Source organism: Haemaphysalis longicornis, unplaced genomic scaffold (assembly GCF_048455015.1).
Source record: "Haemaphysalis longicornis isolate Haplotype H1 unplaced genomic scaffold, Haemaphysalis longicornis Haplotype H1 scaffold_4, whole genome shotgun sequence".
NCBI lineage: Eukaryota > Metazoa > Arthropoda > Arachnida > Ixodida > Ixodidae > Haemaphysalis > Haemaphysalis longicornis.
Window position 1 is genome coordinate 87567510 of NW_027526361.1, and position 13089 is coordinate 87580598.

Below are 13089 nucleotides of genomic sequence, written 5' to 3' on the forward strand. Positions count from 1 at the left end.
GTCGATCCCCGTCAACTCGCTCATTTCGTGACAGTGCGGGAGTCAGACGATCAGCGGAGACAAATTTTTGCCCGCCCCCTTCGACAGCAACGCGTTCGAGTTCCCAGAGCATTCGCCACCTTCTGGGTGCCTCATGGGCCTTCGCACATAAGCAACGTCGCTTCGAGCTATCACGACGGTCAATGGCCCATGGTTCGCTCATCCGTAGACGAACGCGGCGGCGACTGCGTCACTCCCTCCGCACATGCTGCCGTGATCTGTGGAACAACAGAGATGGCAGCAGAACGGAGCCGCCCTACACCCGCAGACCATCTGCACCCGTTTGTCTGGACCACCTTGTAGCCCGGAGAGTGCACTCGAGCTTTGCGGGACATCACTCTCTCCTCTGGGCGCTGCTAGCAGCTTCCGCCCCGCAGGACGCTCGTTTCCGCCTACGGCCTCTCCGCCACTCCCAGGCAAGGCTCCCCGAGGGAAATGCACACACCGGACGCTACCTTGCCGACGACCAGGACCGCGCCGTTAGTCAACCCCAGCCACTTGACCACGCACTGCCCACGGACTCTCCCTGACAACGGACAAATTGTACATAACTGTACATAGTGCATAGTGCATTTTCGTGCATTGTCATTTACATTTGTCACTTTATCGCGCTTCACGCTAGGGGGGGGAGCCCTGTAGCGCCACCATCATCATCTTCTTAAACGCCACCATCATCATCAACAGATTGGCCAGCTGGCAAGGAACCCACTCGGCACTGGGCACACCTCGGGAACGGCACCCGCGTTCTACGCGCCTCGTCGTGTTCATGGCACAGCCAACGCAACCTTAATAAACGTGGGCTCGGCCGCACCGCCTCATCGGCCACCTACAAAATAAATAAATAAATAAATAAATAAATAAATAAATAAATAAATAATTAAATAAATAAATAAATAAATAAATAAATAAATAAATAAATGAATGAAACTTTATTGGCACAAGGATGGCGACTCGGCCTATGTGGGGGCGGGTGGGGAGGGTGGTGTCAGTTTGGGAAAACTACATTCTCAGATGAACGCCAGTAGCGAGAGCGAAGTCCCACAAGGAGGCAAACACCTGCTTGGCTGTGGCTGCGGGTGGGTAGAGCCAGTCCGTCAAACACGTAATGCTGCTGTGTTTGCAAGACGTGCGCTCTGCGTGCAGACCCGGACACGTCCAAAGGAGATGTTCAATGGTCGGTGTGGCTCCTAAAGAGCACGTGACGCACGTGGGTGGTGTCATGGCCGGCGGAGGTGAATTGCTTGCCGTAGCGCCGGGGAGAACGGGTGGCCGCCCTTTTTTAATAAATAAATAAATAAATAAAAATATACGTGATGTTCTCTTTTGCTCAACTGTTCTGACAAATTCGAATATTTCCACTACATTTAGTAGTTTGGAAATTTTTTGTTTGTATCAACGCCTCGTTCAAGAATTATTTTGATATTTGGCCCGTGCGGCTGAATCGAGGGGTGCACGGACAGATGGAAAGACGCGTAGAAAAACAGTTATTCAGGCAGACCAAAGTTTTGTTAAGTAGCCCGAGAAATACTATCGTTTTTAATACACAAAATAAAACCAATTTGTTGGGGGCCGAATGTAGACACTGAGGTTTGAAATTGCCATCATATTCATTCAATGGCATGTAATTATTTTTTCTTTTGTTTAAAAGAATGAATTTTAGGGGATAAGCTTACGGTTTTTGCTACTACATAGTCAGCAAGGCCGAAAAGTATTTCGTTATCGTACGAATACTTTGTTTTCGGCCGTGACAAAGGACCATCTACGAGCTATTTCTGGATGAATGGATGTAAATTTTGTTAAAAAGAGGAAACCGTCCCAATGTGCCGGCCCGTGTACTTACGGCAAAAACTAAGTCAGGAAGGCGGAAAAGTATTTCCTTATCGTACGAATACTTTGTCTTCGGCCGTGACAAAGGACCATCTACGAGCCATTTCTGGATGAATGGATGTAAATTTTGTTAAAAAGAGAAAACCGTCCCAATGTGCCGGCCCGTGTACTTACGGCAAAAGCTAAGTCAGGAAGGCCGAAAAGTATTTCGTTATCGTAGGAAAACTTTGTTTTCGGCCGCGACAAAGGACCATCTACGAGCCATTTCTGGGTGAATGGATGTAAATATGGCTAAAAAATTACTCCCATCTCCCCTCGCGGGAACCCCTGTGTAGATGCGACGCATAGGGGGTTCCGTTGTTGTTTCCGTTAGGTTGATTCTCCCATCGCGTGAAACGTGCCGTGAACCCCCTGCCGCGGCTATGACGCAACGTGGCGCGGCTATGACGCAACACAATCCAACACAATCCACTTTAATCCAATCCAAGCCAATCGAATCGAATCCAATCCAATGCCCCTCAGAAGAGAGTGTTCGCTATCGGAGAGGAGAGGGGGTGACCGGCGGAGAGCGCAGCTCGCGCGGCGAGGAGAATGGGGGATGGGTGTGGACGGACAACAACAACGCCGTATGGAGGGACAAGGCGAGTGAATGAGATGCAGTCGCATCTAAAAGACGAAACCGTCCCAATGTGCCGGCCCGTGTACTTACGGCAAAAACAAAGTCAGGAAGGCCGAAAAGTATTTCGTTATCGTACGAATACTTTGTTTTCGGCCGCGGGAAAGGACCATCTACGAGCCATTTCTAGGTGAATGGATGTAAATTTGGTTAATAAGAGGAAGCCGTCCCAATGTGCCGGCCCGTGTACTTATGGCTAAAACTAACTGGCCAAAAATTAGCCAAGTTCAAATCAAGTAGTAGACACTTCGGGATCATCATCGGGTTTTATGACAAAACAGCTGAAACTTTTCTGATGTAGAGGACACAAAATTGTCCCCCCCCCCCCCCGACATATAAAGCAACACACGCTGGGTGATTAAAAAAAAAAATGAAGCAAAGCTTCGCGCACCATGTTACGAATGATGGCTGCAAGGGCACACACACCATTGGTTATCACATTTTAACAGCGAAACTGTTTAGCAAATCGCAATTCTTCGTGTCCGCAGATAACAAATTGCCGAGCGCGGGCACGTGAGCGCAGGCCTCGTGGCGAGCGATCCGCAGTTAAGAAAACCATTAAAATGCATAACGCTCGGGTGTGCGTGCCTCGATGCGACCGACCAGCATCACTCGCGCATGTTTGTAAAGCGAAGCATTAGGTAGATTGGCCAAGCCTGGCAAAAAACAAACAAAAAAAAAAAAACACTCCAGCGTTCGCTGTAATAGTGGCAACACTTGCTCGGAACGAGAATTACACATCTAGGGGACCCCCCCCCCCCTTTCCAAGGTGATGTCTAATGATTATCATTTCCTAAAGATGAAAGACACTCACATTTATTACAGCAACAATGATGAAGCAAAGCAAACCTGCTGCAATCGTGGTCTTAAGCCTTCGTGATGGGCCTAAAGGTTGCGTACAGCTTCGGTACATTCTAGTCGTAACTACTTTGGTACATCACACGTTGAATGGAGGCAGCATAGTTTTGTGTCTTTTAAATGGCTTTTCCTGCAATTTTACTAAGGTCTGTTGGTTTTCACCATTTAACCTAGTGTAGGACTAGGGCAAGGAACGGTGTTTCGCTCTGCGCCTGCGCATAGTGGACCGTTGTGACAGCGACAACGAAAAACCGCTTATTACATATTCTGGTGCCGAGTCTCCTTTCGAAGCGTGTATACTGGCCGATGTAGCTCATCCGCTAAATATTGTTATTTGCCAGCAATCACTTTTACGTGGATTCAAGTGCATATCGTTACCGGATGCTTTGTCATAGGCCTGTTAGTTGTTAGCTTCAGTGGTATCACAAACACCTCATAAAATTATAAATTTAAACTTTTATATCATATAATCAGCTCGTTTCTTGCCGTTCAACCTACTTTTTTCTCTTCCTTTCTGCGCAAAATATAAACTATGAGAATTTGTTTGAGAACTAAGGGAATTATTTTGTAAAAATGCATAGTTCAACCAAGGTATTCCAACAGTAGTGAAGAAATTTCCTTGCTAGTAAAGAGAAATTTTTAAACCACACTTTGCTTTTTTAGAATTCCAGAAACGGGGCGTAGCTATTCTTGCTGTTCATAATTTTATCAATGATGCGTCACTGCACAATTCAATACAACATTGAAGTGAAACGGCATGAGATCTTTGGAATTTGGCCAACGTAAAAAGCTATCAAGTTTCGAACATTACTTTTAAGAGAAATAAAAATTTCAACATCTTCCCGTAGGAGAACCCTGAGTAGTATACGAAGCAGCCATGGGGCCGACTCAAGTTCCCATTAGTTTTCAGTTCGATCGCGGCGTTGCAGGAAGAGAATGAGGGCAGCGGAGCACGCGCGCGCGTCATTTATACCGCGGAGCTACAGTGGTGCCCCCAGCGGAGTATGCAGCGGCTACCGCCGCGTCTCTAACCCTAAGCTGCTTCGCAGTATCGCACGCGGAGCCGCAGGTGTTGCCATTTGTTGCGCAATCCCGGAGAGGTGAGGAACTTCGGAGAGGAGAGGAGGAATACCTCGCGTACTACTCAGGGTTCCCCTACGGGAAGATGACGACGGTGGTTGAAGGCGAAGCTATTTCGTGATGGATTCTTTGGTTGGCCAGTCCCTAGGGGCACCCTGCCACAATCATCATCAGCGGTGCCTGGCCAGGCATGCGCAGTGGGGGTGTGGACGTCACACAACGGTGCCCACACAACGGCGGAGGGAACAGGCTCGACCACAAGCTGCCTCGCATCTAAAATGAAGTGTTTAACGTTCAAGTGTTGCTTACTTGTGCAAAGGTCACCCTTGGCGATGGTACCTGGGACACAATACGTTCCCTCTTCATGGTGTGCTGCATAGAAACAAAAGGTAAAATTTGAAATTCTGCTTTTTAAGGCAGTTTCAACTGCACCAATCACCACTTCAACGTCCTGCTTTTGTGGAGCTCTGTCTTCAGAAGTTTAACGAAATAAAACAGGCAGTTTCATTTCAAAATTAGGTTGCCATGCACAACAAGCTTAAAGTATTTCAAAACAAAAGGAATGTCCAAGGGGAAAATTATGTTTATTGTCAACCTTACCACACTTTCTTAGCGCTAACGCTTGTACATTTGCAGAAGAGTACTATAAGTGTATTCATTCAAATCACTTCCGCCTCAATATGCTGTCCAAGCAAATACGATTTTCAAAGTATATTCCGGGCCTATCTGAACTATGACCACGTTTGAAAGTCTTCCTTACTAACGTCACTTTCAAGCTTCGTCCTACTTGTAATAAGGGACTATGCTCGAACCAACATAGTTGAGAAACCGCATACGGTATGTTGCGGAATAGTGACAACCCTCGGCTACCCGCTCCTTGATTGTGTAGGCCATGTGCGATTGAAGAGAGTAAGTTACATAATATGGCCGATCCCTCTCTTTCTCTCTCTCAGCCTTATAGAGCATGTCCAATCTTTTTTGCACGTGACGAAATGGGCGCCATTATCTTCTTGTGTAACCAATTGTGGTGTCAAGGGCCCATTTGACAGAAAATACCTGTTTTCGTCATGTGCAACGATGGAGTAGCTTTCTTTTTATTTGGTTTTAGTGATATTTGGTTTTACTGACACGAATTGCTGCTCTGACCAATGGAGGGGGCAGCAGTAAAGTAAAATATTTTTACCGGCAAGTTGATTTAATCGTCATAAATGTGTAGGCGTTGCGACGGCATCGAACCCTTTATCGGCTCAAACTTTTTCCCAGATGTAGGCTCCTGTACTACCTGAAAACCAACCCTAAACGCTGAGTTGATTAGCAACAATACTTCTCAAGAGGGGGCAAAGCTCACCGACACTCAGTTCTCTAACTTAGGATTGTTTCCTTACAGAGTGTGTGTCACCGAAACATTTTACAATAACTGATTATTATGTAGCACTAGATGGTAGGGTATCACCATTCGACCAGTAGGCTAATTGACTATGGCAGCACGAGCACTGGTGGGGAAAGGTACAGTTGGCGCCAACCATTAGAAAAATAGTTTCAAGCTGCAAGCTGGCCAGAAATCCTAGGGGCTGCAAGTCGCATTTTTGGGAGGCCGATTTTGCTAGAAGCACGCAAGGTGCATTTGTCATCATTTCTGTACTGGAGCCCGCGTTCGGGTCTTGTATAATTAACGAGGTAGCACCCTTTGTGTAGCTCAGTTTCCTTCCATGCAGCCCGCCTGTTTCGGAGGGTTGCATCTGTCGTAAAGCGGAATGCTAACGCGTTTTCAGCGAAGAATTACCAAACATTTTGCTGCAGCGTTTTTTTCCAGGTTGGAAAATACCTCATGTACTCCAGATTCTGTGTCAGAACTATTGGATATTTCAATATCGCTCCGAACAAAATAAAAGGGGTGTGTTAGGCTCTGTCAACATGCAAATGTTCAGTCTCTTCTCTTTTATCCACTCTCTCCCAAGAGAAAACAATAAAGATTTGATTTCATTGGATTTCACTTGAACTCATTGGAGCAGCAGCTGCTCTTGAGGGATTTCAGCATTTCACGCCACTGGCTTCAGTGCGAAAAACGCCCGTTTTAACTTAGGTGGAAAGTAAGGATCATACGTTGTCCACTACGAGGAGCTTAACTCGGCATGACTGCTTACGAAATGAGTTATTATGCTACACCTTGATTACCCACTCGGCGGCAACTCACAATCGGAACTCTGTACGGTCCCTCAACGCCTGTAACGGGTGGCTGCTAGCAATGCAAAGCAATCAATTATTGGCTATGGATATAATAATTGTTTTTTTAACTGTCAATATTATAAAAAAGATTTGAAGTATTTTTGCCCAGGGTGGGAGTGCTCGAGAAGATGAAATGCTCCTTGGTTATTTTGGGCTATCTTAATTTTTATTGATTTTTAATACTTTAGCCAATACTTAGGGGCCAACGACCGCATGTTCCGTTTGGCATTTCTTACGCTGTTGTTCAACTCAAGGAGATGACGCTGATCATCGGCATCCGTCCAAGTACTTGTCCTGTTCGTCCTATGAAATTAAACTACTGCGAAGCGATGCGCACAGCAAACAATTAGAAACTAGGCCACGTAAGCCGGACTCCAGGAACACGCAGCCACAGTCCTCTTTACAGTGTCGCCCTCTGTGCCCCCTGCGCTGCTTTTGCGTCCTCCATTGGCAGAAAAAGCAGCCGCTGGGCCTATAATGTGCTGCGCAACGGGGTGTTGCCTTGAAATGCTGTTTTGTTATCAGACACCCTAACTGAAAGTATTCACGCACCGACAGAACAACGCGGCCTAGTAACACTGTTTCTTGTGCACGGATTCTTTCGCTCTCTGACATTTGATCGACAACCTTCACACTCGAATATGTCTATAAACGCAATTTTCCGGATTGAGGCACCTAGCTCTCGCATGGGTTCTTTAGGTTTTACAATCAATAGCTCTATTTATAATTTCTAGATTTTTGGAGAGCCGAATTGGGAGAAATTTGAGTAGTAGTAGTAGTAGTAGTAACTTTATTTGAGCTCGAGGCGTTTTCAGACGCCAGACGGAGCGGTTCCCAGGTCGCGGGAGCCGTATTGGGCCAGCAGCTCCTGGCCCCTGGCCTTCAGCGCGAGCTGGGTCGGCAGGGCGGGGCTGGACCGCAAGGTCTCCCATCGCTCGTGGAGTGGGGTAGGGGGGGTGGAGGGAGGGTGGGGGGTATCGGGGCCTAGAGTTCAGTGCACTCCGCCAGTATGTGTGCGAGCGGGCCGTTGTTTGTTTTACAGAATGGGCAGCGGTCCCCCTCGTGTTCAGGGTAAAATGTATGCAACAGGACGGGGTGGGCTAGTGACCCCGCCTGGATGCGCCTGAGTATTGTCTGTTGCTCCCTGGTTAGGGTGCGGTGTGGCTCGGGGAGGGTGCGCCGCTCGTCCTTATATTCGTTCGTAATTTCTTTATATGTGAGTGCCGGAGTTGGGGTGTCCGTGTCCTGCCCTGCCCGGAGGGTCATTGCTCGGGCGTGGTAGTCAGCGATGACGTTGCCGGCTACCTTTGTATGGGCAGGCACCCATGTGAGCTCTATGGCTCAGCCCGGTGCCCTCTTTTTCGATAGTATTGTGGCTGCCTCTGAGGAGATCTATCATTAACAATTTTTCATAAAGTTTCGAGGGAATTTGTTCCCGAATAAAATCAATAAAAACTTTCCCTTGTCGAATTACCAATTACATTTATCACTACTCTAATGCTATACCGTACCAATGAAGTTATTGATGTTTTTATATTCAAGTCGCAAACTTGAACACATATTCTCCTCGGCGTAGTTTCAGACCTTTTGCTCTTGTTTGTACGCGCCGGAATTCGATTAATTCTGCTGGGTATGTTCTTTCCGTGGTTTCGCCTTGTTTTTTTGTATGAAAGATGCATGAAGTGGGTTTTCTATATGTCGGAATTATCTTGGACATTTCATAATCGGAGCAACTTCCCGTACTTGGATAAGCAGCTTTTCTTTTGGGGGCTGATAATGAAGCTTAATCGTTTCATGTTATTCCATAAATATTTCAAAGCCACAATCGAACAGGCATAAGGCTAACATGTGTCCGATGTGCACGCTGTGTAAGCTGTAGTGTGGATGCTGTGGTTCTTTCCGACAACAACGCGTTGGTCGTCGTGCAGCGATGTTCAATTACGTCCCATTGCGAACAGCGCGCGGCGTACAGGGGTTTTTCTGTGTCGGGAATTTCTCTCGTCAGCCCTCCACAATTCACAACCTTAAAAAAAGTGACCTAAATTCATAGTGCAAATCTACAGGAAGCGAAGGAGGCGACGATTGTACATTTTACAGCGTAAAAATGGTTTGAGTCCATGACTTTATGACATCTACGACAAATTTGGCGACACAAATAATCAACACAAAATAAAAAATGAAGGCTGAGCCTCAAAAGTAAAAAAAAAAACAATTTTCCACAAGCCCTAACAAAAGCACACGTTGCAGACGAGTTACCAAGATTAAGGAAGGTAACAGCGAGGCGCTTATCACGTAAATGTATTTTTGACTCGTATTAGGTAGCGCTATCAGTTTTTTAACATCAATAGCTTGATAAAGAAGCACCGATATTATCGCTGTTCTACAGATAGTAGTGAACTCCTTGAAAATTGAGCAACACTGGACGAAGCTCGACAATTTGGATCGGTGGAGATATAAATAAGTAACAGTATTTAGCTCCTCCAGACTGGGTATTTTGCAGTTTCAGAAAGGGTATTTTCCAGTTTCAAACCATGACACGTCCTTTCAGTCCTATAGGCTGCGCTGTCATATCAGGGTTTGAAACTTCCAAGTCTTGAAACTGCATCGGCCCATAACTTGACTTTTTCGTACAGCATGTTACGACATGTGCCATTTAACGCCACACTTGTTCTATAATTTAGCTTAAATTATAGCCGATACATTAGAGACGAGATCCTGGGGCCAACGCCGAAGTTTTTGTTCCAAGTATATCCCTTTGTTCCCGCTGTATACATAACAGCATATTTTGTTTCCTCAGCGAGTCGCGTAGCAATCCTGCAGCCAGATTTCTAGAGTGCCGCTTTACCACCGTCGGAAAAAAGAACGGGAAATGCGAAAAAATGAAATGAAATTGTCTACAGTCAACACAATACTGGTGACGAAACGGAAAGCTTGCGTGGCTTGTGACGTCACGGGTAGAACCATAGGTGTGACTCCCCTTGAGCCGGGCACGCAGAAGTTACGCTGAGGAGTTAAGCTGAGATTAAGCTTAGGAGTTAAGGAAACAGATGCTAAGCGCACTGGAGCCGACTTACCATGACACAAGCCTTCCTCCCATCCTTGGCAGCAGCGGTCGTCTTCTCTGAGCTTCGGATCAGTGCAGATGTCTGTGCACGTGAAGTCGGGGAACAAGCAGGCGATGGCTAGGGAAATGGAAAAATGGAGCCGCGAACAGATTATTGTTTGCGCAGCATACTTTCTGAAATATTCGTGTCGCAGTCGGAATGCTTATCATAGGGACGGTGCACTATTCCTTAAAAACCCTTTTTCTACCTGGTGATTTTTTAACAAGACACAGTTAACCATGATGTACGATTATGCAAATAAAATGCGAACACAAAAATATGAGCCAGAACACGGGAAATTAAAAAAAAATGTTCGTTGAGGTACAATAATGGTGCGCTATTGGCATATTTGGTAGTCGAATTTCCCAACTTTGTTACTGTAATTAAGCTACACCTCCATTAGACTTCGGTGAAAAAGAATTCCGCTATTTGTGTGTGGTGGCTGATATTTTGGCGATCGCGTTTCATTTTCTCATGACTGCACATTTTGTCAGCACACTACATCCCCTCTAATGGACTACCACGTGCGCACCTTAGTAAACACTGCGAACGTTTTAAAATATAAATTATTGGTGATATTTCACTCCCGGAATGGGGGCCAGCCACTTGTAAACATGCCTTTTTGAAGACCAAACTTGAAGAAAATTGTGCATAATTATTGCAATAATTAGCACAATTGTGCAAATACAATGAACAGCTGTCCTTACGGTGCATTCAAAACCGCAAAATTATGGGGACCATTCGAAATGTTTCTAATATGGTCGAAATGCGACTGGAAATATAAGTTGTTATGGCTCTTCCGTTCGCAGGGAAGTTGCCGAGAAGAAAAAGATAAATTATCTAGAATACCGCGTGTAAATAAGGTAGGTTTGTTTCTACCGGCCTTACTTGCAACCCGCAACCATAGCCCTAATTTCGGCCCTGCACCTGTTCCGGACGAGCGTATACCAGGATAAATAGACCAGGCATCGTATACGTGGTCCTGGGGAGGGCTTCACAAGCGCCGCAATCTCAACTGCCTCTCCGTCTCTGTCTATATTGATATCTAGGCAGTCCCCATTCTCTGACGCAGCAGAAAATGTTAAGTGCCTGACGCAATATTTTCGCACTTTTATCGCTCGTTTAAGCGCCTCATCGGCTACATGATGCAGCTGTTAACAGCCCTAAGTGCTGCTTCAGTGCGCAGCACTGACGTCATTGACGGTAAGCCCCTATGATGAGGGAGACAAAGAACGGCGGAGAAGTAGTAAACGATTGCCAATCTTTCCGCCTTTTACAACGAGAGAGCTTTCTTCCTCACAAGCTCTGGTTCAGCAAAAGTTGTCCACACAAGGATCTAAAGAGGTAGGGGGCACATATTTTGAGACCTAACTAACAGGTTGCAGCGGGTTTGAACCACTTTAAACACTTTTCTCAAGTAGATCAGCTGAGTGCCAATATTTCTCTCGGCCAAAGGACCCTGCAACTGGTTTTTCAACTTTTTCTAAATCCTAAATGGTTTCAGAACGTAGTCAACAAACACACCCAGTACTTAGAATAGGAGGGCACAAAGTACCTCAGCCAAAATTTACAGCTCAATGCCCATCAGACCACTTAAAAACTTGCTCGAAATATTTTTCTCTCTTTCCCGGTCTTGGCGTCCTTCGAACGCTCCAATTACGTCATTGCAGCGGTGTGGCGGCTACGGGCCGGCTTTCCTTCAGTTACAGCAATGAACGCATATACTAAAAAAGAACAAAGCAGAAACAAGCTCGCGTTGCTTTGGAAGCTTCAATGTATTGCATTGAATTGGTTTAGCTTCACACAACCAGAACCTTTAAACAGTAATGGTGGTCATATTTATATCCCCTCCCGGCAGGCGCGTAGCCAGGAATTTTGTTCGGGGGGGGGGGGGGGGGGGGGGGGGCACCATCGACCAAAAGATGGGACGTGGAAATATGTAGGCAAAGCTTCTTGCGCGGTGTTTTTCAAAACAAAGCTTGAAATAACTGACATTAACATGCGATTTGTGTACGCTGCACGCAAACAGTAAAGCACACCTTAAGGAGTTAGATAATGATGATGATGACCTAAATTCCCGTTCGCTGGTCTATGGGTAGGCTACAGGTGATTCGTTCGTCCGTAGAGCTGGCGGTTATTTGGGAACGCACTCGTGAGCGTGATCATGAGTGTGCTCGTGAGTGGCGCGCGGTCGCCTAAGATCGTCAGGTGGAAGTGGAGGCCGACACTGGGTGTATAGATTCGCGTGCTTTAGATTTTCTTTTAGGAAAGGGATTAATAAGTTTTCTTATCAGCTATGAAGTACAGTCGAGCACGATTTGAAGGTTATCGCGTAAGCATCGAGCGTTCACGCCGGCCACCGTCCTACGGTTTCGTTTCGGAACCATAAAAATCAACATTTCGCACTCTTCTCTCTCTTGTTGGTTGTTTCATGCTACAACAATGGCCCGCACGACTGACTTGCCACCCTTTGGGTTTCAAGCTTTACATTCGTTGTTATCAAGCAGAGACTTGGTTGCCTTTTATCTACGCCGACGATAACGAAACTGGCATGCAAGTTATGCTAAAGCTGGTGTTCTGTCTGCTTCATTTGAAAGAGTAGCTTTCCCGCGATAACCTTCGAATCGCAGTGGACTGTACGCGCGGCACATTCGTATATTATGGCGGTGAAGCTAGCAAATGTGCTTCTTCGTCCTTAAGTAATCGCCTTTTCGTTATTTTTTGGGCTACTAACGGGAAAAGTAAACTTACGCTAAGCGGAGCACCTTATTGCACTGCTGTTGAACGTTGAGCTTGTTGCATGTTTCTTAAATTTCATTCTATTTCTATCCGTTAATTCGAACCGACATGGCTTCAGTAAAATTCCGGTTAAGCAAATAGAGAATGATAATTCTAACCAAGAAGTTGGTCAAGGAAACAATGGAATAGTGCCAAAAAGACAAAGCTCGCAATAAAGAGAATTGTGAAGTTTTGTTTATGTGGAGGACATACAAGATGGGCAGAACAGCGCTTTTCATACAGCATAAATTTTGAAACTGCAATAGTCGATGAAATGCGATGTTGGTAGAAAAAGAAACATAGCAAGGATTGATAGTTGACTGAACAAGATACAGTGACATGCTCTGCCATGTGATTACACTTTGTACCAGTGTAAAGACAAGGAATGACACGCTAAAGTCCAGACAACATGTTTGCCTATATGAGGCGTTTCCTGCTGTTCCGCCGTTTCCTGGCCGTGCTGTTCCGCCGGCGAAACAGCGGGAGTGCCTCGATCGGCTC

The 13089-nt window shown here is 46.0% G+C and overlaps 1 protein-coding gene across 1 annotated transcript in view; it reads right to left on the bottom strand.

Moving 5' to 3' along the window:
- LOC144178982 (glycoprotein antigen BM86-like) overlaps positions 1–13089 on the bottom strand; it is a 51773-nt gene that overhangs the window by 25760 nt on the left and 12924 nt on the right. Inside the window, exons 5-6 of the mRNA XM_077707132.1 lie at positions 9781–9888; positions 4790–4852 (exon numbers count right to left, since the gene is read on the bottom strand). Coding sequence (XP_077563258.1) covers positions 4790–4852; positions 9781–9888 — 171 coding nt within the window. The remainder of the gene's footprint in view (positions 1–4789; positions 4853–9780; positions 9889–13089) is intronic.